Source organism: Tripterygium wilfordii, chromosome 13 (assembly GCF_013401445.1).
Source record: "Tripterygium wilfordii isolate XIE 37 chromosome 13, ASM1340144v1, whole genome shotgun sequence".
Classification (NCBI taxonomy): Eukaryota; Viridiplantae; Streptophyta; class Magnoliopsida; order Celastrales; family Celastraceae; genus Tripterygium; species Tripterygium wilfordii.
Window position 1 is genome coordinate 1,749,911 of NC_052244.1, and position 25,684 is coordinate 1,775,594.

The 25,684-nt window shown below is 37.2% G+C and overlaps 3 protein-coding genes across 4 annotated transcripts; 2 read left to right on the forward strand and 1 right to left on the reverse strand.

Annotated features, from left to right (window-relative positions):
• Window positions 1-837: 837 nt before the first annotated feature.
• Window positions 838-12,244, forward strand: LOC120013382 (D-lactate dehydrogenase [cytochrome], mitochondrial). Its single transcript, XM_038865171.1, has 18 exons — window positions 838-1,133; window positions 2,085-2,187; window positions 2,373-2,473; window positions 2,951-2,999; window positions 3,314-3,406; window positions 5,091-5,205; window positions 5,348-5,408; window positions 5,870-5,906; window positions 5,983-6,044; window positions 6,438-6,534; window positions 7,601-7,675; window positions 7,744-7,852; window positions 9,105-9,214; window positions 9,848-9,910; window positions 10,699-10,778; window positions 10,890-11,020; window positions 11,354-11,397; window positions 11,821-12,244. Exons 1-18 carry the CDS (start codon window positions 877-879, stop codon window positions 11,938-11,940), a joined length of 1,707 nt encoding a protein of 568 aa, XP_038721099.1. The 5' UTR covers window positions 838-876; the 3' UTR covers window positions 11,941-12,244.
• A 776-nt stretch (window positions 12,245-13,020) lies between these two features.
• LOC120013027 (cell division cycle 20.2, cofactor of APC complex-like) lies at window positions 13,021-15,857 on the reverse strand. Its single transcript, XM_038864633.1, has 5 exons — window positions 15,443-15,857; window positions 14,925-15,203; window positions 14,147-14,416; window positions 13,484-14,062; window positions 13,021-13,343 (listed from the first exon to the last, which is right to left on the reverse strand). The coding sequence occupies exons 1-5, from the start codon at window positions 15,533-15,535 to the stop codon at window positions 13,203-13,205; spliced, it is 1,362 nt and encodes a 453-aa protein (XP_038720561.1). The 5' UTR covers window positions 15,536-15,857; the 3' UTR covers window positions 13,021-13,202.
• A 1,862-nt stretch (window positions 15,858-17,719) lies between these two features.
• On the forward strand, window positions 17,720-22,183 carry LOC120013025 (myosin-binding protein 7-like). 2 transcript variants are annotated; one of them, XM_038864631.1, is made up of 4 exons: window positions 17,720-18,142; window positions 18,446-20,009; window positions 21,070-21,116; window positions 21,638-21,740. In XM_038864631.1, exons 2-4 carry the CDS (start codon window positions 18,612-18,614, stop codon window positions 21,738-21,740), a joined length of 1,548 nt encoding a protein of 515 aa, XP_038720559.1. In that variant the 5' UTR covers window positions 17,720-18,142; window positions 18,446-18,611. The 2 variants fall into 2 exon arrangements, with proteins under 2 accessions (XP_038720559.1, XP_038720560.1); XM_038864632.1 differs by lacking the exon at window positions 17,720-18,142 and having other exon boundaries at window positions 18,612-20,009; window positions 21,638-22,183.
• The last annotated feature ends 3,501 nt before the right edge of the window (window positions 22,184-25,684 follow it).

The following is a 25,684-nucleotide window of genomic DNA, read 5'->3' on the forward strand; positions in this document are numbered from 1 at the left end:
CTTTCTTATCTATAAAGTGTCATAGGCTCATAGGCTCATAGCCATATCTAGTTGTTGGATGTTAATACCCTTTTTTAATTGATTATATGGTACAAATACGGATTGGGGTCCGTAATTTCACATCTAAAAGTGTAGTGTGATGGAGCACAATTATCAAAATCGGATTTAGAAGGACATATACACTATGCACAAATTATATGATCAGTAAAATTTTTTATATCAAAATTGTTTTAATTTTCTCGTACATCAAAATGGAGTTATGACCTACCTACTTGCATAGGTCCTTTCGCAAATCCTACAAAAATATTGGATTAAGATTGTATAGTCTCTTATTTTAAATGAATTGCAGCTGTTTCTTATTCGAATTTAGAATAATGGAGGTTTTAGATTGTATACTAATCCTATTCTAAACAAATTGTGGAGGGTCGGATTTTGAAAATTTTAGAATTGCAGTACTCTCTTATTCAAATTTAGAATAACGGAGGTTTTAGATTGTATACTATCCTATTCTAAACAAATTGTGGAGGGCGGGAGTGAAAATAGTTAATTACGTTATGAATGATTAAGTGAAGTATGTTGGTCATGCAATCGATTTCTTGAAAATTTGACTTGGTAAATTTATGGGTCCACACAACCTTCAATTGTTGTAAATTTGTACTGGCAAATTTATGGGCCCAAGGCCTATGAGTATCACGTTGAGCCCACACATCCGCCAGAAAAGCCCGTATTCGAAAGTTTAAATTATTGGGCTTGGGCCTCTGGGCTTCTACCCTCCCAATCCTATCCAAGCTAGGAAACATTGTCCTGCGGTTCTGCCTCGGCAATAAATACCACCACCCGACCTGCCAAGAATGGAATCCTAATTTGCTCCTCGCCATGGCTCACTCGTCCTGGCTCTCTCGCTTACGCTCCTCTTCAAAGGTCTCATACGCCAATCTCCGCGCCTCTTTTTTTCAAAAGACTCACCACGACTCCACGACAACGAAGTTCGTCGAGTCCAGTAGAGTGAAGAAACCATATCTGTTTTGGTCGAGCTCTCTGCTGCCGATCACGCTCGCCGTCTCCGCTGGGTCGCTGATGGTTCAGAGTCCTTCTCATCTGTCTTTTTGTGACGCTTCCAGCCTCAACTCTAGGTTTGTTTGGAATTTTCGTCTTAATTTTTTCGATCTATTGCGTTTGTAACTTCTAGTTTTTGAAATTAACTGAGAACTGTGATCATCTCGGAGTTTTCAATTCGGAGAAATTTTTTTCTTGCGTTTGCAGTAACCTCAATGAATCTGATTGATTTGTAGAGCTCTTTTTTTTTTTTTTTTTGTAATTTCGTGTCATTACTTCCCTTTCGATAGTATGTCTTCAAATTATAGACGTTAATATCCTTCCAAGGGTCAAAAATTGTACTGCAGATGCTTAGAGAAAGATTGTATCTAGGCCCCAGGGTTTATCATTGTTAGCTTACGGTTTCTTAGTTTTTGTTGGGTTTCTCTTTGTTCTCAAACTGTGGGACCATATGTGGTGTGTTTATGTTTTCATGCCCTGTTTTAGTTTGATTTCATTCAGAAATCTGTACTTGTGGTTGTGGGTTTCTTGTGGAAATTGACTTGTATGGTGGTAGAGAGAGTCCCTTTTTAGTATATATCTGATCAAGAGTGACTATCATCAATATACTGCATATACATTTGTGTCTCAGTGTTCTGTCCTTGCTTTTCACCATTTCTTTTGCATTGGGATCCATTTCCTGTCATTTGTTTCAATATGTGCCTTAGGTGATTTGCATCAAAGAGGATAGGATTGGTCATGCATGGAAAATTTCCTTCACTGTTGCTGTTTGTTTCACCATCAATTAAACTGTCCAACTTTATTCTGTTGCTCAGAAATTGGAAGAAAGGAAAGGAGATGAACAAAAAAAAAAAAGAAGCAATCCTCCGAAATTACTACAGTAAATTTAAAGTGGTTTTTCTTCCTCAACTGACTTGACTGAATGCAATGATTTATAAGCAAGGATTTATGAAAAAAAAAAGTGGAAGCATTGGATAGGGTGATAGTGTTATAAATGGCTCTCCCTTAATTTATTTTATGGATCTCAGTGGTGTGAGCTTTGGAGGCAAAGGCAGCACAGGGTTTGTTGTGGAGGGTTCGCTTACGGAAATTCCTCAACAGCTTATTGATGAATTGAAAGTTATCTGTCAGGTACTCTATCCCCGCTTCTCTCTTTTGTTGCTCCCAATTTATGAACTGAAATGTTTAGTTACATCAACCATTATCCATCACTTTTTTTATCAGCGACTATTATCCATCATTAAATACCTCTTCTGCATTTTGGGCTGCAAATTTTAATTGTGAGCATCTGGTTTACATTGGTATTATTTCTGCAGGACAACATGACAATGGATCATGAAGAGAGGTTCTTCCATGGGAAACCACAATACAGCTTTCACAAAGCAGTTAATATCCCCGATGTGGTTGTTTTTCCAAGGTGAGTTAGGCTCCTGAGCTTGATTAATATGTTCTAGTTGCGTTATCATCTTCATTTATGTGAACATTTCTTTTATTAATCCAGTAGTATAGTATTTTATGGTGCAATTCCTGATCTCATTGCTGCATTTTGCTTACTCTGTCCAGCAATCCCCTGTTCCCTATAACTTCTAAATTATCACTATGATGACTTGTTTCAGTCCAAATTGTGTATTGTGTCTCTTGAATACTCATGGTTGATTTAGGACTCATATATTTATATTCCATTACAAAATTATGCTAGAATAAATACATGGGATTTGATAACCTAATAATGTAACAAGCATCTATTGAGGAGACATATTAACGTAGTTAAGGTACTATGTTGTTTCGTCATCAGTGCTTGGAATTTTCTTTTTCTGTTTGACAATAATGATATATGCATTGTATTTCAAGTGCTTACTCCAGGGGCCATGCTCTACATGTTTTATGTGTGCAGGTCAGAAGAAGAAGTTTCCAAGATTGTCAAATCTTGTGACAAGCATAAGGCACGAGTTTCTCTTTTCCTATAAATTCTTAATATCATAATAGGTCTCCATCATAGCACTTTCCTTTAGATTGGTTCTTTTCCTCATTGAGATCCGTTTTCATGTATAATTGTCTAGTGGATAGTATCTAAAATGCATGTTTAATGCTTGTGGATCAGATGATACTATTTTATGGCCATAATATCCTTAAGAGTAACCAAGAATTAAAACTATCTATTTAAGAAACTTGAATAATTGTTAGTCTTCTTTTCTTGCCGTAAAAATAATCTTTGCCATCTTAGCAGGTACTAAAATTGAGGGTATTTATTCCACAGGTACCTATTGTACCATATGGTGGAGCCACATCGATTGAAGGTCACACCTTATCTCCTCATGGAGGTGTTTGCATTGACATGTCATTAATGAAGGTACGGATCACCATTCGAAAATAATGAAGCTATGGATCATTGTTAATATGATTCTGAACCAAGAAATATCTTTAGGAGTGGAAGTTTCAGGCTAATATCTTCAGAAGTGGAATTTTTAGGCTAAGTTTTATTAATCGTAAATAACATATATTTGGAGGCTATTGTCTCTGAAATTTCTTTTAGGAAAAACTTTGGTTTTCGTGTTATTTTGCATATCTTTTGTCTATGAAGAACGACATCTCCTTCTATGGGGATAAGGTAGTTAACAGTGGCAGTAGTTAGACTAAAATAGTTGTCTGTGATTGGAGTTTTTTTTTTTGACTGGTGGTTCGTCATGGTGGCTGGTGGTTGCTGATGGTTAGAAAGAAAAATGATTTGTTACTGGTGACTTGTGGACCAAACATAGTGTGATAAAAGAGTTGGCTTTATGCCATAAATACTTATCACTATCGAAATGGGGTGGTGTTTTCTGGATTTGAAGTTTGTTTTTTGTTGACAAAAAATATCATTTGTGTTATTATTTTTCTTGTTTCCCACCAAATTTCGGGAAAATGCAAAAATGTTCTTATCTAAGTTAACTTTTGTAATTCATAAACATGGGGAGCCTTAGTTTGTAATTCCTACTTATTGTATGCTTGTTCTTAAAATTATGGTCAAACATTTCTTCTTAAACAGTAAGCAAGTTGAATCTCTGAATGAATGTTGGCAATATTTTTTTTCTTGTCGTTGTTCACAAATTGGTCAGTCGTTGTCGAAAACAATTCATTGGGGAATACACCAAAATCTTTTTATCCGTGCATAATGCAAATGTTTGTAGGGAGGGAGGGAGGAGGAAGGAAGACAGAAAGTGTGTGTGTATGAGAGGGAGGGAGAGGGAGGGAGGGAGGGAGGGAGGGAGTATCTCATAGCCTGAACAACTCATGAGAAGAAACTTATTTAAAAGGCAAATATACTATTCTAACTCTCAGTCATGCCATGAATAAAGAATATTGTGTCATCGTGCCTGCTAAAAACATTAACAGAAATTCTTCCACCACCTCCTCCAGCAAATCCATCACCTCCAGAGGCACTTATCCTGCCACTTCCAGTCCTGCTCCTCACAAAAGAATCTTCTCAGTAAAAAAAAAATGTGAAGCCAGTCGAGATCAAAATACAAACACAAAGGGCATTCTTGACTTTAAATAAAGGTCGTGCCTCAACATACCTGGATTTGATCCTTGACAAAGAGGAAGGAGAAAGAAGTAGAATGGAACTGACTCAGAAAAATAGAATTAAATAGAGTCGAATGGAGCAAAACAATATGTGATTGCTGCCACAATCGCACATTGGAACTGGCACGGTAAAATAGTATTAAATAGAGTGGAATGGAGCATAGTGAGTCACATGCTGTCACCAATTAGTTCAAAATTAAGTTTTCGCTAAGTTGCTTTAAGTTCATTTTCAATTAGGGTGTATACAAAATTGTATGCAAGTCAACATCAGACTTGATTCTAGGGTTTAGTATTTCATTAAAAATTCCATGGTAATATGTTGGCTGTATTTCAAAGTATTTCTGTGAATGCAGCTGTGTTTACAGCAGATATCATTACTGTGCTATTCTTATTATGCTTGACATGTAATGCACTAGTATAATCAGGAAAAGTTTCTGTGTTCATGTATATATTGAATATTGTTCAAACTACAGAGGGTTAAAGAACTGCATGTTAAGGACATGGATGTGGTTGTTGAGCCTGGAATTGGATGGATGGAGCTTAATGAATACTTGGAGCCTTATGGTCTATTCTTCCCTCTTGATCCTGGTCAGTCTATTTTGTTCTCTCATTCATAACGTTCTAGGAGTGCTTATAGTCTCTACTTGTTAATAAAAGTGCAGCCTATCTTCTCCCTTTGGGTAAGTTTCACAACTAATATATATCTTCCTTAAAACTTGTTTATGTTCAGGGCCTGGTGCAACCATTGGGGGTATGTGTGCTACGCGCTGCTCTGGATCTTTGGCAGTGAGGTAGTTTCTCCACTTTTTGGTTGTCATATAGACATTAACTGTATTGAAGATTATGTTAATTCTGCTTGCAGCTCAATAGTAAAAATAAATGCTTGTGCAACTTTTAAGTTACTGTTACCGTTAGTGTTTCTGTTGGCCAAAAGTAAAAGTTGATGCCAAGATCTTTATCTGCTATGGCAGAACCCTATTTTTTCTTGTAATATATTTTTATTTTCTCAATCTTAGCATTAGCTAATTGTTATTCTTTGTAAACCTACATAAATATTAGCCATTTGCGAATATAATTTTTTTGATGGATTGATGTAGGGGTTTCCATCTAATTTCTCCTGTGCATTCATGTTTTTGGCCCTAAATTTTTGGTTCTAAGGCTTTCTTTCATTCATTTTGTGAAAAGTTTATTCAGAAACTTTTTGGATGGTTTAATATGTTATTTGATTTAGTTTTTTTTTTCTAGCATGTAGGTATGGAACTATGCGAGAGAATGTGATCAGTCTGAAGGTTTGCTACTTTCCCTTGTGGTGTATGGTTCAGCTTTGCTATGACGTATTTATTTATGAAATGATTTGTAATCCAGGTTGTTCTTGCTAATGGAGATATTGTCAAGACAAGTTCTCGTGCTCGGAAGAGTGCTGCAGGGTTTGTTTCGATATCTTTTTGTAGCTACTGAATGGTGGTTTTAAGTCTCCCTTAATTTTGCATTGAAGTAGAGGTGTGTACTTACCTTCAAACTCATACTTGCATTGTTGCATGTGTGTGAAGCTTAGAGGTTTTTCAGATTGATATGATCAGTTACTTAGCTTCTCAGTTTTGGTGTTGATCCACCGTATTGTGATCAGAACTATTTTTTCTAATGCATGGTTGGAATTAGTTATTCACTGTCTCTAGCTTGATTCTGCACTTTTCCTCGAAACATTTCCTTGTGGTTATTTTGCGATTAAGTGTCATGTGCTCGAAGTCTTCCCTAACCGGCTAATCAGCACTACTTTTGTTTGGTCATACTGTTGACTTGTTTATTCTAATGCAAGTTAGGTATGATTTGACTCGCCTAATGATTGGAAGTGAAGGAACCTTGGGTGTTGTTACTGAAGCCACCTTACGACTTCAAAAACTTCCAACGCATTCAGTGGTAACCTGACCTTTCTGTTCAAAGGCTTTCTTTGTCATTCTAATGGAATCATAATCTAGTTTTTTTTTTTACACTTTTCATGCCTGTCACTTCCATTTATTGTTTTTATTACATTTAAATGCAATTATGATAAGATGTATGTGTGCTCTGTTGATTTCTTCATTTGATATTAATTGTGCTCAATTTTGACGCTTGCATATTGAACTGTCTTTAAAGAGAGGCATATGACTCCTTGAATCTTCTTGGGGTTGGTTATTATAAACTATCAATTAATTTGAATGTTTTGGATTGCTTAAAGCGAGTTCGGCTTGCTACTGCTCATAAGAAACAGGTTCTTGAAATTGATATCAGCCAGTATTAGATGATACTTTTTCCAGCCTGAAACACAAAACACTCAATAAACGTAAATTGTTTCCCTTGATCTTTTTGTCTAATAATTTACTATGTTGATCAATATGCAATGAACCTATATTAGAAGGAAAATGAAATAAACTTTATGTATCATCTCTCAATTGCGTTTTTATTGGCAAAAATATACACTTGGTCCCTCAACTATACCCTTGATATTTTTTTGCTCTTAAAATCGTCCCTCAACTATTTAAAGGTACCCCATACCCATTTGTCCCTCAAATGATTTCGACATGAGAAAAATCATATGTGGCATCCCAGTTGGCGTAATTTTTACACATGTCATCCTACTTGACTTAAATTTTACACTTGTCATCTCACAAAATCCCCAAAATACATAACTCTTCAAAATTCCCAAACTATTTTGTTGTATAGTTTAAGCACTAAAAGTGCTAGACATTAATAGTTTAGGGATAAAGTCATTCACGTTTGTCAAATAGATGCCAACTCGGATTACTCCGATATGCCAAATAGATGCCACGTTGGATTTTTCCGGCTACTCTCTCACTTGAAGGACGAAATAGATACCTTTCAATAGTATAAGTTTAAGGACGAAAGTGAAAGTAAGGGTATAGTTGAGGGACCAAATGTTATATTTTGCCCATCTTTATTTGTTAATGTGAAGTCATATTGTTGATTGCAATTAAAATTTTCACAGGTTGCAATGTGTAATTTTCCTACTATCAAGGATGCAGCCGATGTTGCTATTGCCACTATGCTCTCTGGGATACAGGTGAGGCTTTATTTGAGACAGGTTTATGTTGTTGAATTTACTCATGGAGCAAATTTGTCACAAATCAGGTGTCAAGGATGGAGTTATTGGACGAGGTTCAAGTGAGGGCTATTAATCTCGCTAATGAAAAGAATTTGCCTGAAGTTCCAACTTTGATGTTTGAATTTATAGGCACTGGTGAGATAGGATCTTCTTTTTCGCCCTTTTCGTAATCCTTTTTTTTTCTTTCCTTTTTGTTCTGTTTTGCTGATTGGGAGATTTAAACGCTCCTTTTGTTGTACTGGATATTATAGTGTGATGCTAATTTAGTCTTCACTTCTTCCATAGTATATTTAGAAAATATCTGATCATTTGTAGCTGTATTTGACTCAACCTGAAAAGGAAATTAGGAATGGATATGAAAGATTTTCTTGTTCTCTGGGGAGGGCAGGGCAGCTGTCTAGACAGTTGAACCTGAAGTTTTTCTTTCCACCACATCATAGTTGGCGCATGGTGGATGTGACAGCTAGAGCTAGATCCTTTTTTTATTTGGTAATAATAACGTAGACAGCTCATGAGAGAATGGAAGCCCATAGTGATTAATTAAGTGGAAAGGAAAGGTTTAAACTCATATGAGGCTGAATGAAGTCATCGTTCACAGATAAGGCCCTCTATGGAAGGGCATAGAAAGAAAGAAACATAGCATGATCAATATGATGGCAAGTTCAGCACAGAAAAAGAAAGAAAGAAGATAGATATGATCGCAAGTTTTAGGGTGTATATTTTCCAGGATAGGTGGGTAGAGATAGTGGGGAAATCTATAGGAAATGTTAATAGAATTTCCAACAGTGTTCTTTTCCCTATACCTGCATTGATGTGTAAAAGCAATATAGAGAATCACTTTTGGTGTAGTTCGCGCAATAGATTCTCTATGTATTTCATTTGATAATTAAGCTATTATATTTCAAACTCTAAAAAGTAGGAGTGAGAGTATGAGATGGTATAAAATTGGAGAGAAGGCTAAAAGTACAAAAAGTAAGAGAGAATGTTAAAAAGGATAAAAGTAAGAAAGAGAATGTTAAATATTGCTTATATAATATGCAAGGAATGCCACTTGCATTCTCTAGTTTTGAAGAATATAAATAGATTTGGAGAATGAGATGAGGAAGGTGATTGGGGATAGGGAATCCGTTGGGTGGCTATATTCTTTAAATTTAGGGATTAGGGACACTGCTGGGAATGCTCTAACAAAGCAACATTTTTGTTGTGCATTGTTTCTCCATTCTTATGGGCCATACAGTCATTGCTTAACTCTTCTATACTGTTTTTATTTTAAACTTTTTATTACTCTGAGTAATACAAGATATACAGTGCTCCGGTAAAAAAGTATTGTTGACTTTTTTCCTTCTTTTTTTCCTGCTGAGACTTATGATTTGTTTCTTTGTACTAGAGGCATATTCACACGAGCAAACACTGATTGTTCAGAAGATTGTTGCTGAGCACCATGGATCAGACTTTGTTTTTGCTGAAGATGCTGAGGCTAAAAAGGAACTTTGGAAGGTAGACTAAGTGACCGACTTGATTGATACACATATATTTGAATTTTATGGTTCTGGGATCAGGAAGGAAAGGGAGAATGAAGGAGAAACATGAATTCCCACAGTATAGTAACCATACTATCTAAGTCAGTCTTATTTTGTTATCTAATTCTCGCATAGACATGCCAAATATTTGGAAGTAGTTTCAGGACACTTGATTATAGCCCATTGCTTTCCACTGTTAGGTTTATCGAATAGAGTACTCGGCAGATCTCGGCTTTTGCTTATGAATGCTGGAGTTGTATTTTTCCAGGTTGTAAAAACACAAATATGTGGATGCTTAAGTTCTTTGAAAAGCAGTGAATATTTTTGTGTCAGCACAACATTTAAATGCACTCTGTTCACACGCTGAACATTTATGGTTTGTGTATCTGGAATTAAATTCAAGGTTTATATCTGAGATCTTAATCATGAAGATATCTATAATATATATCTGAGTTGATTATAGTCCCTGCTTTTTCATCTGTTCTTCTAAGCATTCCTCTTGCATAATATGTCTTGATTGTACATATTATAGGGTCTCGTCAAAGACTTCATCCAAATAGTAAATTGGCCATTCTTCATGTCCCAGCCTAATTTAAATTGTTTAATGCAGATAAGAAAGGAGGCTCTTTGGGCTTGCTTTGCCATGGAACCCAATTTTGAGGCGATGATTTCAGTGAGTAAATACCTAGCCACTTGGTCATATGCCATCGTCTAACGAAAATAAACGAGGAATAAATATGGTTAATCTGAACTTTATCTTTGTCTCACCTTTGTTTCTTCAATGTTTGTAGATTCACATGATTTTCTTAACCGTCTAAAATGCATGCCATAGTTTTATCTAAATCTGTGTTGGCAACATCTTTTGGGTTCATAGAATCGCATCTGATTTGGTAACAAATTAATGGTGCCACAATTGTTCTTTACAAAAAATATTTATATTTCTTCATCAATGCTTGGCCAACTTTGAATAGAACCATTAAGCGTAGGAGGCGTGCCCGAAGGGCAGCGGCAGCAGTGTGGTTCCAGCTGCCATCGATAGATTGAGATCTGCAGGGTAGCGGGGTTAAAGCTTCGATTAAAGAACTGGGAACTCCTTCTCTCCTACGCCTCTCAGTCAAAAGAGTGCGGGTTCCCAACCCGAATCTCCTCCTTTTCTAGTCGATCTGGTTGGGTTCCTTTAAAGTATGTTGTAAAGGCAAAGAAAGAAAATGCCTGATAGCATTTGAGGAAGGAAAGCTCTTGAGAATCTTGTTTTCTTCTTTACATCCTTTCCATGAATTACATTGGACTCTAAAGTTTTTCTCATTTGTTTTTAATTGAAGTTGAATTTCCTCCTTTATTTGTCTAGCAAATTTCAGATCTGCTGTTAAAAATTTTGAAACATATTATTATATTTTTTCCGTTGAACTTACTTCCTGTGGCTTAAAAGGAGTCACATTTGCATAAACTTCTTCCATGCAGGATGTTTGTGTTCCTCTATCATGCCTTGCAGAATTGATATCAAGGTCAAAAGAAAAGCTAGATGCATCACCACTGGTTTGGTATGTTATTTTGGCAGTGTGTTCTGCAAAGGATAGTATTGTCATGGGTGATAATCGTTACGCTGTTTCCCTGGTTGGGTAGTGAACTGAACTTTGCTTGTGATGCTGCAGCACTGTCATTGCTCATGCAGGTGATGGGAACTTCCACACTGTGATTCTGTTTGATCCCAACCAAGAAGACCATAGGCAGGAAGCAGGGAGACTGAACCAGTTTATGGTATATACTGCTTTGTCAATGGAAGGTACAGTGTTTTTTTCTTTTCTTTTGTCTTGTGTAGTGTTTGGAATTCGTCAATGGAAGGTCAGAGCGTTTTCCTTTCTTTTTGTCTTGTGTAGTGTTAGGAATTCGTAATTTTCTCAGACAAGTAGTTACTATTCTTTTGTGTCTTATTACTCAAATGCTATTAGAAAAGTCTTTGTATTAAACTTGTATTTCTGTATAAAAGAAGTGTACACCTCATTTTTTTGATTCTTTACAACCCTGCCACTTACTAGTATAACCCTGAATATGGGCTGTTGCTAAACTTGCTTCTCTTGTTTTCTTTCCTTTTTCTTAAATAAAAAAACAAAAACAGGAACATGTACTGGTGAACATGGTGTTGGCACAGGAAAGATGAAGGTACTTGTATTTCTATGTATGAACCTGCACTCTGCTTCTTGTAGTATGCTTAGATGTGATTTCCATATGCATTGGTATATAAGATCGTTGCTGTGCACGCACATTTTTCATGCTTTGGCCGAGCCATGAGATGACATGTGGCTTTGGATGTTTTATCATAGGAGTGCCTCTTGCTTGGCAACTGGCAATGTGTTTTGAATGAATGTGTAGCGGGATGTACATTGAACTCTTCATGGAGTTGTAATGTATGGGATGTGCTATGTGCATTAGTAGATGACTCACTGTAATATGTGTTTGCAACTTTGCATTCAGCCAAGCTTACGCATATTCAAGATACTGCATTAGTTCTCCAATTTTCCTTTCATTTATATTTGTTTAAAATGTGATAACCTGGTGTCATGGTATTTGCTTCTCTGTTTTCAGTATCTTGAAAAGGAACTTGGGATGGAAGCCTTGCAGACAATGAAAAGAATAAAATCAGCTTTAGATCCCAACAATATCATGAATCCAGGAAAGCTCATTCCTCCCCATGTTTGCTTCTGAGAGAGAGATATCCATGCGCCCTGCACTTTTTCTCGAGTGCTGTTGTATCTCCCAGGTAGGTTTCTGCAACTCTTTCTACTATCTGAAAATGGACCATAAACCTAATCTAGATCATCCTGATGGAGAAGTTGATGCCCATCCTCCTGCCCTCTCCTTTGTTAAGATGCCAGAAATTGCTCACATCTCTCTCTTTTTTCTTTGGAATCTTATTGGGGTTGTATGTGGAAACCCTCTATGTATGCTGATAAGATATGAGCATGAAAAATCTTTTCGATGATGAATTACTTCTATTTTAGTTTTTCCCTGATGGGATTCCTTACTAACATTTGCTACTCGATAGAAGGAGATAGGCATGGGTCTCTCTCACGAAGATGCGAAGCCTAGAGATGAGTCTATTCAAAATTGACTTAATAATCCCGGGTTTTGTCTGGGTTTCTTTGCCTATTAGGGATCATATCAATATATGTTTCCCCTGCTTCTGCCTCTTTCCACCAACAATTTCCATAAAAGCCTTTCCTCAACCATGTTCCAGTTTCACTGTGAGGGAAACTGTGTTGTGCTTGCATACTCATTGATGTTAGTGTTGTTCTTCACCTTTTGGATTAGGCTCTCTTTTCAGTGTCTCTTTTGATTGGTTTGCTCTCAACGAATTTGCAATTTCACTTATTTAAGCCTCCTATATGCCAAGTCTTCAACTTGAAGCCTTTCTTGGAATTCTTCCCTGCTCATATGGCATTTGCCATTTTTCCCCTTGCATTTTGAAGTTTTATGGGTTTATGACATGATTTTCAAGAACTGTCTTTTCCCTTGAGCCCAACCAAGCCCAATGTATATGAGCGCATATTACCCTAATTTTCTGTAAGGGCTCGATAATAAAAGGTGAACTGCATCAACTGCTGTATTTTTCATAGCTTAATCGAAACATCTATAAAGCCGAAGCCCACAGCAATTCCAAACCCACATTTCGAATCCAAAAAAGAAAATAAATAATAGTCTTCATTTCGCATCATTTTTACAAAAGTGCCAGAGGCTTAAACGACGTTGTTGATAAAATGTTTTTGCAATCTTAACAGGGCAGCATTTGCACAGTTTGTTGAGTTAGAACTACATAATTAACAGCATATATACAAGGGTTCTTCATATAATTAATCCCCAGAAGGTTGAAGGATATGATTCGATCAAGCATAAAACTTACAATTCATAGAATAGAATGTACATCAAAATTTGTCCACTGGTCTTGCTGCTCCTGTTCTAATGTGTGTTCAACGGATGCGGGTTACATGAGCAAATGGCTCAATGTTTTCTTTTGGTGCAGTTTTAGCCACTTCCGGGGTCCCAAATACTTTCCAAAATCTTAGTGTTTCATCACCTGCTGCAGTTGCTACAGTAAACCCATCTGGGCTCTGCAAAGATAACAATAGCAAAGAACATCAGCAACATAGTAACGATCGTTTACAAAGATTAATGACAAAAATAATGAACTGCTCGTGACTATATGAATATAAGATTTATGATAAGAAATAAATAATCAACACATCAGTACCTGTGCCATGTAGAGAACTCTAGAGGTATGACCAGTGAGTTCAGCCATCCTGACCATGGATGGGTACTTCCAGAGAATCAGCTGATTTTCAGTGAAACCATGAGAGCTAAGTAGTTCACGCTCATTCTTGTTCCACAGCAAAGCACACACCTGAGAACCAGTGTCCACTGAATTCAATTGTGCTCCAGTATGAGTGTTCCAGAATCTTATGCACCTGTCACCCCCACCTCCACCAGAGGCTAGCAAATTGCCCTGAAAGGGACACCATGCAAGGGCTTTCACTGCAGCTGTGTGTTCCTCAATCCTGTGAAGCCACTGCGTCGGTGAATGTGAAGAGGCCATGGATCTGTCCCATATGAATAAAAGATTATCATTCCCTCCACTGGCTAGTTGTTGGCCTGAACCTGACCATTTTAGCCCACAGACTCCCTGTTGGTGTCCCCTTAATGTTTCAACAGCATGTTCTCTTACTCTGACATCATTGTTTACAATTTTACCATCCATTCCTCCAGTAGTCAGAATGCAGTTGTTCCATGCCAATGAATTTACTTGAGACTGATGACTACTTAATGTTCTTAGCTGTACAAAGACACACAACTTCTTTTAGATCCTAAAAATAGCTGAATGGAACAATTTAAGCTTTTAATAGAACAAGTACCTAACCTGTCGATTGGTTATGGAGTCCCAGAGCTGCACAGTGGAATTATTTAAACCAATGGCAATGTGCCTTCCATCAGGAGCCCAACTGACACTAGCGATTGGGCCATCCTCTCCGTCAATAGTGACTAGTTCTGAGGTAGAACTATCAGAAGCATTCCAGAGATATACTGTGTTTTCAAGAGCTATTGCAAGCACATTCCTGCTTCCCCAGTCTAGTAAATTCAAATAGAAATCATCTACTATATCAGGGGCATCCAAGGTCCTCTCACTGGTCTGTTAAATCAAAACCCCCGAGCATTAGACAACATCCAAACCAAAAAACCACATAAATTATTAAAAGCTATTAGTTTTGCTAGCACTTCCATCACCCCCAAATCTCAGCTAGCTGCCGCTACTTTAAAAATACAGTTCAAATACATTTTTTATTATTATTGCGCACACTTTCTTTTTTTTTCAATAATAAAAACGTGGGGATCCATCCAAATCCATTTTTAGATCATACAGCTAAACGTGAGCTTATCATAAAATCCAGTCTCGCATATAAGTACGTTATTCAACTTAAACCATTAATTAAACACAATTTAAATCAAACTCGCTACATGCTTAGAATAGCATAAGATCAGAATTACGCTTGGTCTTTACTCAAAAATTAATATCATGGTCTTTACTCAAAAATTAACGGGCATACTAAGCCCATATTTCAACTTCCCAAAATGCTAAAATCAACATCCAAATGGGATAAATTCATTATAGTAGATACGTGACTTGAATATGCACAAACCTGAGGAATGTATCGACGGCGCTTGGCAGGTCTAGACTGATGAGGAGTTGATGAGAAGAAGTCTTGTGGAATTGGATCCACTTGAGGGATTGGCTTATTCTTAAAGGCCAAAATACGCGTTCTGTTCATGTTTAATGTCTCAGCCAGCTGCTTCTGGTACGCATCTCTGGACGGGGAGTTCACTAAAGGAGGGTTCTCCTTGCCCTTTTTAGCACCCGTCAGCATGTAATGTGCATAATCAAAGTCCATTGCAGACCGATTGGGTATGAATCTATCTAACTGTTGACAAGAGAACAAAATTCAATCAGAAACTTGGAATAACTATCAGAGAAAAAAAAAGGTAATTTGTCTCAAGTAAAAATAGAAGAAAAATTATACAATAGAACTTTTATACCATTCAGGTCTAACTTTCTTTAAAAATAATTGTACGAAACCAAAAAGTAAGTTTGCCTCTGTTTTCTCTTCCTTTGAATCTTGAGGCAATTGATCAAACACGAGGAATACATAAAATTACTTACATTATCGCTATTGTTTCTTCTATGACGAAACGGTTCTTGAAGAGGGCTTCGTGATTTCATCTTGTGAGACGATTTTACGAGTCCTGCATCCATAAATTCAAGGAAACAGAGATAGAAATAAAAAGTAAGACGCCCCCTCGAACAGCAAAAGAAACCACAGCGAGAAAGCAGAAACCAGGTTAAAGAAATCGGAATAAGAAAAGAACAACAAAGAAAATTTAAAGGCGGAGAGAGATCGTGTCCGAGCGAGGGAAGCAGATTGCAGATTGGCTATCGCTTGCTCGTCCTTGGAGTCAATGGAGATCGAGAGCTCTGTGACTGACAGAGAGAGAGAATCAGAGAACTGCTCGATTGAGAATTCGCTTAATTGGTATGATTCTTTGGTGCCAAGCAATTTTTTGGAGAGTTGTATGGTGTTTTCGAAGTTTTAACGGCTGTTTATTTAAGAGACGTTGGAATTTATATTGACGGAAATAGCCTCACAATGAGGGGCAGCGGACGCTGCGTTATAGGGAGCTTTTGGGATTTCCACAATAATTACAACAAGAAACTCACGGGTTTCCCCTTGCTATGTTACTTTTGTAGGTGATTCAAATTAATAATCGGAAAAATACAAATATTAATTACTAATTAGGAAAAAAATTACAAATCGAAAGCATTTATAACCTATTTACCATCTAAAATTATGATACGCACGAATTTTGAATGAATTTAATAATTTAAAATCATAACGTGTAATCAACAACTATAATTTTTACAAACACTGAGAGTGATAGCCTAGTGGTAAATCTCTATAGAGCTAAATTGTATGAATTTGAACTCGAAAAGTCATGAGTTCAATTGCCACTCGAGCAATATTCTTGTCACTACGAGCTGGGGTTTGGCTCACCTAATCATATTGTCAGATAAAAAATTTATATTCGCTCAAGCTTGACACCGATGTTTAGTCCTATATCAAATCAAAAATGATATGTAACCTATGAAATCCCAACATGTTTATTCCATTGATGATGGAATAGCTTTATTCTACTATTTTATCCAATAATTTATTGTTCAAATTTTTTTGTTTTAATAAGATTGAGGGGAGGTCCGATACACCAAGTATCGAACTAAAGTCCTGTGCAGATTATAAGCCATTGGATTGATCCAACGATCCACTTTTTTTTTTCCCAAATTTCACTCATTTTCTCTCTCCACCGAAACAAAACATGTCTCTAAAATTGTTCTCTCCATCTTCTTCTTCCCCTCAATTTTTCACCACTCCAACGACGTCTGCCCATACCCTGCTTCCCACCAAGCACTAGATCGGCACACCAATGACCTCCTTACCCCGAATAGGTCCTTCTTCAACACCACAATGACAATAGAAACAACTTTTGCTCTCATTATTTTCGTCTACTCAACAACAACATGAAACTCGTAATCAATATCATTCAACAAAATTTCAGCGCTTAAAATAACGACGCTTGAGTTTTTGTGGATTTTTAAAAGGTTAAGACCCAAGTGGCCAAGTCAATGGCAAGAGCCCCTACACTACATCCATACCAGAAAAGACTGTAGCTTTTTATATCCTGTCACATGGAGTATTTGTTGATGAGAATGGAGCAGAGAGGAGATGTGGAAGAAGTCGTTGCAATTCACAAGGGGAAGATGAAAGGGTGGGTGGGGAATTGAATTTGTGGTGGTTTGAGAAGAAACGAGTAAAGTAGGGGATAGAGAGGGAGTTGGAGAGATGAGAAAAAATTTAATAAAAAATTGAAACCGTTGGATTTGCTTTTTTACAATCCAACGGCTTATAACCTGCATAGGACTTTAGTCCGATATTTGGTGTATCGAACCTCCCCTCAGTACGTTTTAATATAGATTCCATTGTTTTTTAAAATACAATATAACATTTATTGTTTTAGTTCTGAATCAATTGTTTTTGAAATTTAATTTAAAAAAACAATAGAATTAAGATTCATCCTAATAAAACTCATCGACAAATGGATATTGTTTAAAGAATTTTATGTGCTGATTGCAAATATGTAATTTTTTTTAAAAAAATCTAACATTTATTTTGAGAATTAAAACATTTTAAATTTTCGTTTAAGAAACTTGGACTCTCGTGGGCTACCACTATATGAGCTATGTAACACTATTGATATCAAATATCTAAAGAGCAAATTTGCATGATATCATTCTTGAATAAAAAAATTATAATTTTCACATAGGTTTTGTGCAATATTGACATATAATTGTAACGAGTATTATTTGGTCATAACCTACGCAGTTATTAGTTGTAATTTGTAAACTCCGATCATTCCAACTAATCTCTTCTTTCTTGATCATCACTCGCATCATGCCCGTCTGATTCTCTTATCTACTATTTTCTGCTACCCAATGCTGTTTACTCGCCTCGTCCTCTTCCCTCCAAACACGAAAATCGAGAGAGAAACCTTAACGAATAAAACAAACCCGCAATACGGATTCCAAAAAAATCTAGGGTTTCCAAATTCCCTCCGCTCTCCTCCCTGTCTCCCCCTTTTTCCCTTCCCACCAAACGCTGTTTTCTGCCTTTTTTTTTCCCGGTAAAGTTTCCATAGTTGCTGCTCGGTGGCTGTGCTGATCCTCAAGTTTTTTTTGATTTTCCCTGGAATTTGATTTCCCGGGAAAATCTGCAGCTCTCATTGGCATCCCTCTGCTGCTAGCTTTACAAAGGTACCTTGATCCGCTTTTTCTTACCATGCCCAGACGAATGATCCTGCTGTTTTCTTTGAAAAAGAAGGGACAAAGAATGGGAAGGAATAGTTATTTTCCTTAAATTTCATTTTTCTTTTCTCGTTAGATGAATTTTTTTCTTTCTTGGTTATTTTCCGGTGTAATCATTGTGCGTAAATTTGTATTTATTTCGGGGGAAGAAAGAATACAATTTTTCTTCATAACGATCACAGAGCTTTTAAATTTCTTGGATTGTCAATAAGGGTTTGTCATTTTTACTTTTTGTTCTTTTTTGGTTAATAGGATTTGACGCAGAAATAAGCTGGAAATTGCTAGTAACGAAAGGAGGGAATTGTAACTGAAGGATCTGAAAGAATCTCAAGAGAGCGAGCGGGGTGGATCATAAGAACTTGCATGCCTTTATGTGATTCGTTGTTGAACTTGCCACAGTTTGAATGCATATTGGCTTATGGATTCTGGTTTATTTTCGCCCCCAAGGGATTTTGTAAAATGCTGTAGTTGTGGATGTAGTTGTTCCGCAATTACTAGCTCCTCGGGGGAATGGATGAGATTTGTGAAACGCAAGTATGATGAGTTTGAGGATGGAAGTCGGTTCTTTATACCAGGGCTTGATGTCTACTCAAATCCAAGAGTGGGAATTGAGAATGAATGTGCTGCACTACGAGAAACTGTTAGTAGCCAGCAGCAGGCAATTCAGGACTTGTATACAGAACTGGAAGAGGAGCGGAATGCCTCGTCATCTGCTGCGAATGAGGCAATGTCTATGATATTGAGGTTGCAGAGGGAGAAGGCGGAGATCCAAATGGAGGCACGACAATTTAAGCGTTTTGCGGAAGAGAAAATGGCGCATGACCAGCAGGAACTTTTGGCGTTGGAGGATTTGCTGTATAAAAGAGAGCAGGCTATTCAGTCCTTTACTTGTGAGATTCAGGCTTATAAGCATCGGATGATGAGTTATGGACTTACAGAGGCAGAGGCAGAGGGTGAGAAGAGTGGACTGAGCCGTAATCCTAGCATGGTTGAAAGCCTAGATGCCCAATTTGATCTCCCTTCATACAATTATCCCCCTCTGAAATGCAATTTAAATGAGAAATCAGGACCTTATGAGGGTGATGATGATGTTGCAGATGTTGAGAAATACGCATTTGGGGAAACACCTCGTAATAGGGATCATTTGAAGAATTTGGAGCATAGGATCTATCAAATGGAGAGAAGTCCCAGTGGCAGTCCGCTCAGTGGAGATTTTTATGATGGTAAGAATGTCCTGGAAAAGGTGATTGCAGGGCATTCTCCCAGGCATCCAAGACATTCCAGGAGGTTTTCTTCTGATAGTTCTAATTCATTTTTGGTAAAAGAAACGGGTCCAGATTTTTCCACTGAATCTCCCAAGTTCGGCAGTAGCTTTAAAAAGACGGTGTATGTTTCACAAACGGATGATTACTCAAATTTGAGAAAGATGGATAATGCATCAGAAAATGGAGATGACATGAGTGACAGAGTTTATACAATCGATTCTGTCCATAATGGGATTCCATATAATGGTGTTGCAGAGCCCAAAGCTGGAGTTGGGGCTTATGAAGACTTTGTTACCACTCCGAGAGAGTCACTTAATCAGCCTGATGTTACCGATCCTGATATCAAGAAGCTCTACATGAGGCTTCAGGCACTTGAGGCTGACAGGGAATCAATGAGGCAGACACTTGTTTCAATGCGGACTGACAAAGCGCAGGTTGTACTATTGAAAGAAATAGCTCAACAATTGTGTAAGGATATGACACTAGCGAGACCAATGCCTTTGAGAAAACCATCAATTGTTGGAAGCTTTTCTTTCATGTCAATTTTCAAGGTAATTTGAAAATCCTATTTTATCTGATCAACTGTATTTCCTGTTCTTTATTTTTTATATTTACTAGCTTGTAGCCAAGAGACGAGCATGTGACCAATGGTAGAGGTCACATGCTAAATTCTTGGAAACAGTCTCTTCACATGTTATGTAGATTAAGGTCTGCGTACATACTACTTGTCCCCCACACCCATTGCGGGAGCCTTGTGAACGGGAGTTGTTTACCTTTTTACTGGTTTGTAGCTAAATTACACTATGACATTTTCATTTCAGTTTAATTGTTCTGATCATTACTTGTTACTTGCTTCATTGGTGTTTCCTGCCTTCCTACCTCTTCCTTTCGGCCCAGTACTATTATATAGATGATTGGAAATGTCAGCTACTCTTTTCTCTTCTTTTTTTGAAGAATAGTTGTCTAATGTTTGCATGGACTATAATGCAATGGGAAGAATTAAAAATTCTTGGCAGAATTAATTTATGTTTCAAGACTGAAAATTCTGGGTATCCTTAATATTTTTGAAGTAAAAATAAAGATTCTATCCATTTTTTCCCAATTTTCCACATTGTTCATATTTTATATAATCCATACTCCCTTCGTGCATCCAACTTCCTCGATGATTCCTTCCTTGCTTAGACATATAAAAAAAAGATGTTTATCTTAGCTCTTTTCTGATTACTCTGCAATTGATATATCTTCCCACACAACTCTTAAATTTGTGATTTCATTTCTAATTGTGTCTTTATTCTACATATTAGCTTTCCTTCTCTTAACTTTCTTTTACTCAACAGCCTGATTTTAGTTAGTTTGCTAGTATGCACCTTTCATGGTAGCCTTTTTCTTAGTAACATTCACTTGTTCGATAAATTATTTCTCTTGTTTTGTGTTTGAAACTCTTATCTCTCTTGCTACTTGTCTTTCGTTGTGACATAATAGAGCTTCATGCATAACTGTTGACTTGATAAAAGATTTTTGTATTACCCCCATCTATGCATCCTACCTTTTCTTCTTTCTCATAATGCTATTAGCATTTAAACTTTCTTCTCTCTTTGTTCTTGCATTCAGTGGATCGTTTCCTTTGTCTTCTGGAGGAAGAAAGCTCATCGAAGCAAGTACGTATATGATTCTAGATATAATTTGGTGATAGTTTAGGAACTCTGGTTATTTATTTATTTTCCACTAAGATGATTAACCAGTAACAAAAAAGTGTAAATTATAAAAGAATTCTAACTCTTGAATTCTTTGACAATAGTGACATGAGAGCACATTTTTAAGCTTTAAAACCTTGAAATGTGCCTGTTTGTCTTTAAACATCTCTTGTCATCTGTTCGAAATTTAGTTGCATGATATGAATTCATTTGGTCACATGAAGCACAAGTGTATTTGCAATGAAGTTGGAGCATGAGGTATCAAGAATCTTTTTGGGTAGTATGGAAGCAATTGTGATGTTAATTGTTTTGAAAAAAATTAGGTCCCTTGAGGCAGACGTGAGCTTTGAGAAAATAGTGTTGGAATATGCAAGTTATGCATGCATACGCAAGTTTTGTTGCATATGCCAGACAATTTGGTGACAGTATTGCATATTTTGGAATTAGTCGCTGGTGTTTTATTGTAATTTGTAATATCATTGCAGGTATATGTGTGGGCTGTCTGCCAGCAACATTGGCTTGCTAATGCTTTTAGACAAGGGTCCCAGATTGCGTCAGTGGAGATGTCTTTCAAGTACACAAGTGTGAGACTGGTAGAAAACCCGTATTCATACTATGCTATGCTTATGCTCATATGTGTGAGGGAGTGGGATTTATACACACACTTTTCTTCAGAATTTTCCATTTTTTTTGTGGATTCACTGTTGCTGGGAAGTTGGGTTTTTTGTGCAGGGTTCTTTGGTTTGATTTGATTGGATTGGATTGAATAAATTTGGTTGGTTGATCAGGGAAATATTGGTAGGCCGTGAGCGAAAGCTTGCTCATAGTCTCTTGGAATTTGAGGTACATGTCTTCTGACATTCCTCTCCTGTAAATTGCAGATTGTTGTATGATTCTCCATTCAAATATGTATTGTCTATTCGTTTCTAACTCAATTTTCTTTCTAGTCTCTTTTTATGCATAATGAACCTACATATTTGAACATATAGTCCAATGGTAGAGTTGCACGGATGCAACCTAGAGGTCACATATTCAATTCGCGGAAACAGGTTTTCCTTGTTCTTGGGTAGTCGGAAGTTATGTACCTTACATACTGCACCTATACTCCTCAAGTAGGACTTTTTCAGTCTAAATTTGTGTTTTTTTTTTTACCACATTGGGTCAATGTTACGTACTCAAACAAACTGTGCATGGAGGAAATGATGAATGCACCTACTAATCCACATGCCAGTTTCATTAGGTCGACAAAGTTGAATTTGTCAGTCATGGAAGATTTCAGATACCCAGAAGGTTGACCATGGCTATTTCAATGTCAATTTGCCATGAACATGAAGCAGGGGCTTGTGACCAGCACGTTGTTTAGACTTTACAATCAAAGATGGCCAAGCCCTTTTTAATATTATTGCTTATGGTGGTTTTCTTCATCCACCTAATTTTGACGGCCTGCTTCATCATTGTTTAGATGGTAGCGATTCAACAAAGTGTCAAATGATTTTTTTTTTTTTGCCAATAGTTTGAGCACGGACTCGCTCTACCTGGTCAGAAATGATGGTTTTGGGCCTCTTTATTTCTCTTTGGGCATCACTGCTCACCTGCCACCTGGCCATCTGGAATATAAAATTAATTTTTTCGGACCAGATCCAGCAGTTTGGTTGTTATTATCTTGCATGGATCAAAAATATATGGGAGTTTTCGTGGGTCCATTGTGGGTTTCGGTTTTGTTCTTCTTGTATGGACTTAGGATCGAACTTATCTATAGTTAATGTAAAGTGGGTTGGGTTGACGGTTCCAGTTTAAAATTTGTCAACGATTCGATGGGCATGTTTGGTTGGAGAATTCTCTGTTAAAAAAAGTGATTTTCGAAAGTTTTTAATGTTCTAGTTTCAATGCATCTTAATTATTGATCTTTCATATGGAAACTTTAATTATTGTTAGTTTTTATCAAAAAAAAAATTATTGTTAGCTAATGTGAACTGTCACCGTGAGGAAATATTTTGTGACAGCAAATAGGACACAATTGCAGTTGTCCTAATAGAGTAAGATCCAACAAGTCAGAACTCAGAAGAGCAGAGACCCATTTGAATTTCTTCATGTGCTGGACCGGTAAAAAAGTTAATAGGGCCCGTCATGCGTGGGCTATCACTTTAGTCATATGGGCTAGTTCTAGCCTTTTCTTTTGGGCTCAGCCCTGGTGCGTATTGCTGGGCCCCTCCTCAAGACGGCGGTAGAAAATTGAAACCCGATACTCAAATCACTAAATCAGCGTTTTACCCCTTCACTCACCGGTCACCACGCATGAGGGAATCCTCTCGAGCTTCTCTTGTGCGTCAAGAGACCTCCAAAAATGCTGAGATGCAGCAAACTTACTCTACCGCTACAAACCTCTTCAACAATTGTAAACTGACATAACTACACAAGACAAGTATAAAAGAGAGACAATCAACAATGGATGGGGATCTGGTTTTTTCTTGGGAATCTTGGGTCTTTTTCTTTTTGAGATATGATCTTTAGTATGCACTCTTTGTAACAATCACCAAATAATAAGATGACTCATACTTTAAAACCGTGAATCTAAGCTTAAAACCGAATCACGTAAATCCATTTGTTCTTTTCTCCAATTCACCCAAAATCAAACATTTATCATTTTTCGGGTTGTTGAATTCTTGCATCAACAACAGGGACCGGCTTTGATCATGATGATATGGAAAGAATTAATGAATTTAAAGTTCAGGTCCTTGCAAACGTTTGGTTCATCAAAACAGAGGAGGTTTGCATGACAGTTGAAATTCGAACTAGCTCATGTGTATACAAATCGACAAATCTGTATTCAGAAAGAGAATAGAAGAGGACTTTGAAGAAGAATAAGAAGATCAAGAAAGCGAAGAACCGATGGTGTCTCCAGCCTGTTTCCCGGTCAATCGTTGCACGATATCCATGAACTCCTCCGGCTTTACTTGAATAATCTCAGGCGATCTCAGATACACGATAATTGGATCAGGTTGCGGATTGTTCTTCTTTGTGGAGCACTGCTTGTTGATCATAAGAGGTGCAGGCCTTGGACCCTGCAATTGGCTCCTCATTGGATAGCTCATGATCTTCAAGACTAATATTAGCAAATGCTAAGCTATTGAATGTGGTCTCCTAACCTTAAACTTAGGACTAATAACACATTAATATACATACACATATATATAAACACACACATAACGGTTTGTTTGTTTGTTCTGCTTTGCTTTTGACTCGGTCTTTACTCTTTATAGGATTAGTTTACTTTATAAATGGGGGTTAGGTTCGGTGCCGGCTGTGATTTTCCAGAACAGAAGTTAAATTTGTCTACAATGCACATTTACATTTATGAAAAAAAGTCAAGTCAAAAAGTCAAGTTCCCCCCAGGTTGAAATTTTATATTTTACAGTCAAACTATTTTTATGGTTTGACGAGAAAAGGCCGTTTACATGGGGTCAAGAAGACAAAGTTGCTCATTTTTTAATCCTTAAAACTGCTACTTGTTCCTTCGAAAATGTCACAAGGCACTCCTAATTAATTCCGGCAGCGAGACGACCTTCATTGCTAGTTGTGCACTCAATTCGCCAAGGAGATCGAGGGAGAAGAAGAGCTGCTTCTTATACAGGACTAGTTGACCCAGCCTATCAATCTCAGTGGGGAAGGAAGAGGGAAAGATTAAGAGTGTGTTTGGATTAAGGGATTTGGAGGGAAGGGAAAAGAAAGGAAGGGAAATAGAGTTTCCTTCCAATTCCCTTGTTTGGATAGTTTATTAAAAATTAAGGGGAGAGATTTGAGGGGATTTGGAAGGAAGATTTCATTAAATTTTTGTTAAAATTCTTTCTCTCCAAAATGGAATCATTTGGAGGGAATGAATTACTAATTAAGTCATTTGTAAGTTAAATATCTATTTTACCCTTGTACATAATATTTTAACATAAAAATAAGGATAAATTAGTAAATTAAACAAATTTTCCTTCCTTCTTTTTTTTATCTATCCAAACATGGGAGAGGGAAAAATAATCCCCCTTCCCCTCCCTTCCCTTCTCTCCCCCTCCCCTCCCTTCTCTTCCCTTCCCCCCAAATCCCTCAATCCAAACACACTCTAAGGGGAGGAGGAAGGAGAGGACAGCAGGGGAGAACTCGAGTATAGCGGAGAGCAGGGAGACTGCGTTGTAGGAGAGGGAGACGGCGGCAAAAGAAGTGCACAGGTTGAGGAACATTGTGGGTACTGGGTAGGGATCGGAAAAAATCAATTTCGGGTCGGACAAGAATATGTGTTTATGAAATATTTACATGTCCGGACTTTAAAGTGGATTGGATTTTGGATGTACTTAATTAATCAAACCCGGATTGGTTTAAATATGGACAAGTAAACTGCACAATAATCTAACAGAGTTAGGATCCGGACAAATAAATTGGACAAGATTATTGGGTTTGGACCCGAACTTGGTTATAAATCGGATAAAAATTTTGTTTTTGGACTTGGATTTCATACATATATTTTATGATCAATCTTGATTTAATCC

Coding starts and splice junctions, on each gene's coding strand:
- LOC120013382 (XM_038865171.1), top strand. CDS start 877: ATGGCTCACTCGTCCTGGCTCTCTCGCTTACGCTCCTCTTCAAAGGTC. Junction 2,188..2,372: donor AATTGAAAGTTATCTGTCAG/GTACTCTATCCC, acceptor TTATTTCTGCAG/GACAACATGACAATGGATCA. Junction 7,853..9,104: donor GTTTGAATTTATAGGCACTG/GTGAGATAGGAT, acceptor TCTTTGTACTAG/AGGCATATTCACACGAGCAA.
- LOC120013027 (XM_038864633.1), bottom strand. CDS start 15,535: ATGGATGCAGGACTCGTAAAATCGTCTCACAAGATGAAATCACGAAGC. Junction 15,204..15,442: donor GAAGAAACAATAGCGATAAT/GTAAGTAATTTT, acceptor TCTTGTCAACAG/TTAGATAGATTCATACCCAA. Junction 14,417..14,924: donor GCCGTCGATACATTCCTCAG/GTTTGTGCATAT, acceptor TTGATTTAACAG/ACCAGTGAGAGGACCTTGGA.
- LOC120013025 (XM_038864631.1), top strand. CDS start 18,612: ATGGATTCTGGTTTATTTTCGCCCCCAAGGGATTTTGTAAAATGCTGT. Junction 20,010..21,069: donor CTTTCATGTCAATTTTCAAG/GTAATTTGAAAA, acceptor TCTTGCATTCAG/TGGATCGTTTCCTTTGTCTT. Junction 21,117..21,637: donor AAGAAAGCTCATCGAAGCAA/GTACGTATATGA, acceptor ATATCATTGCAG/GTATATGTGTGGGCTGTCTG.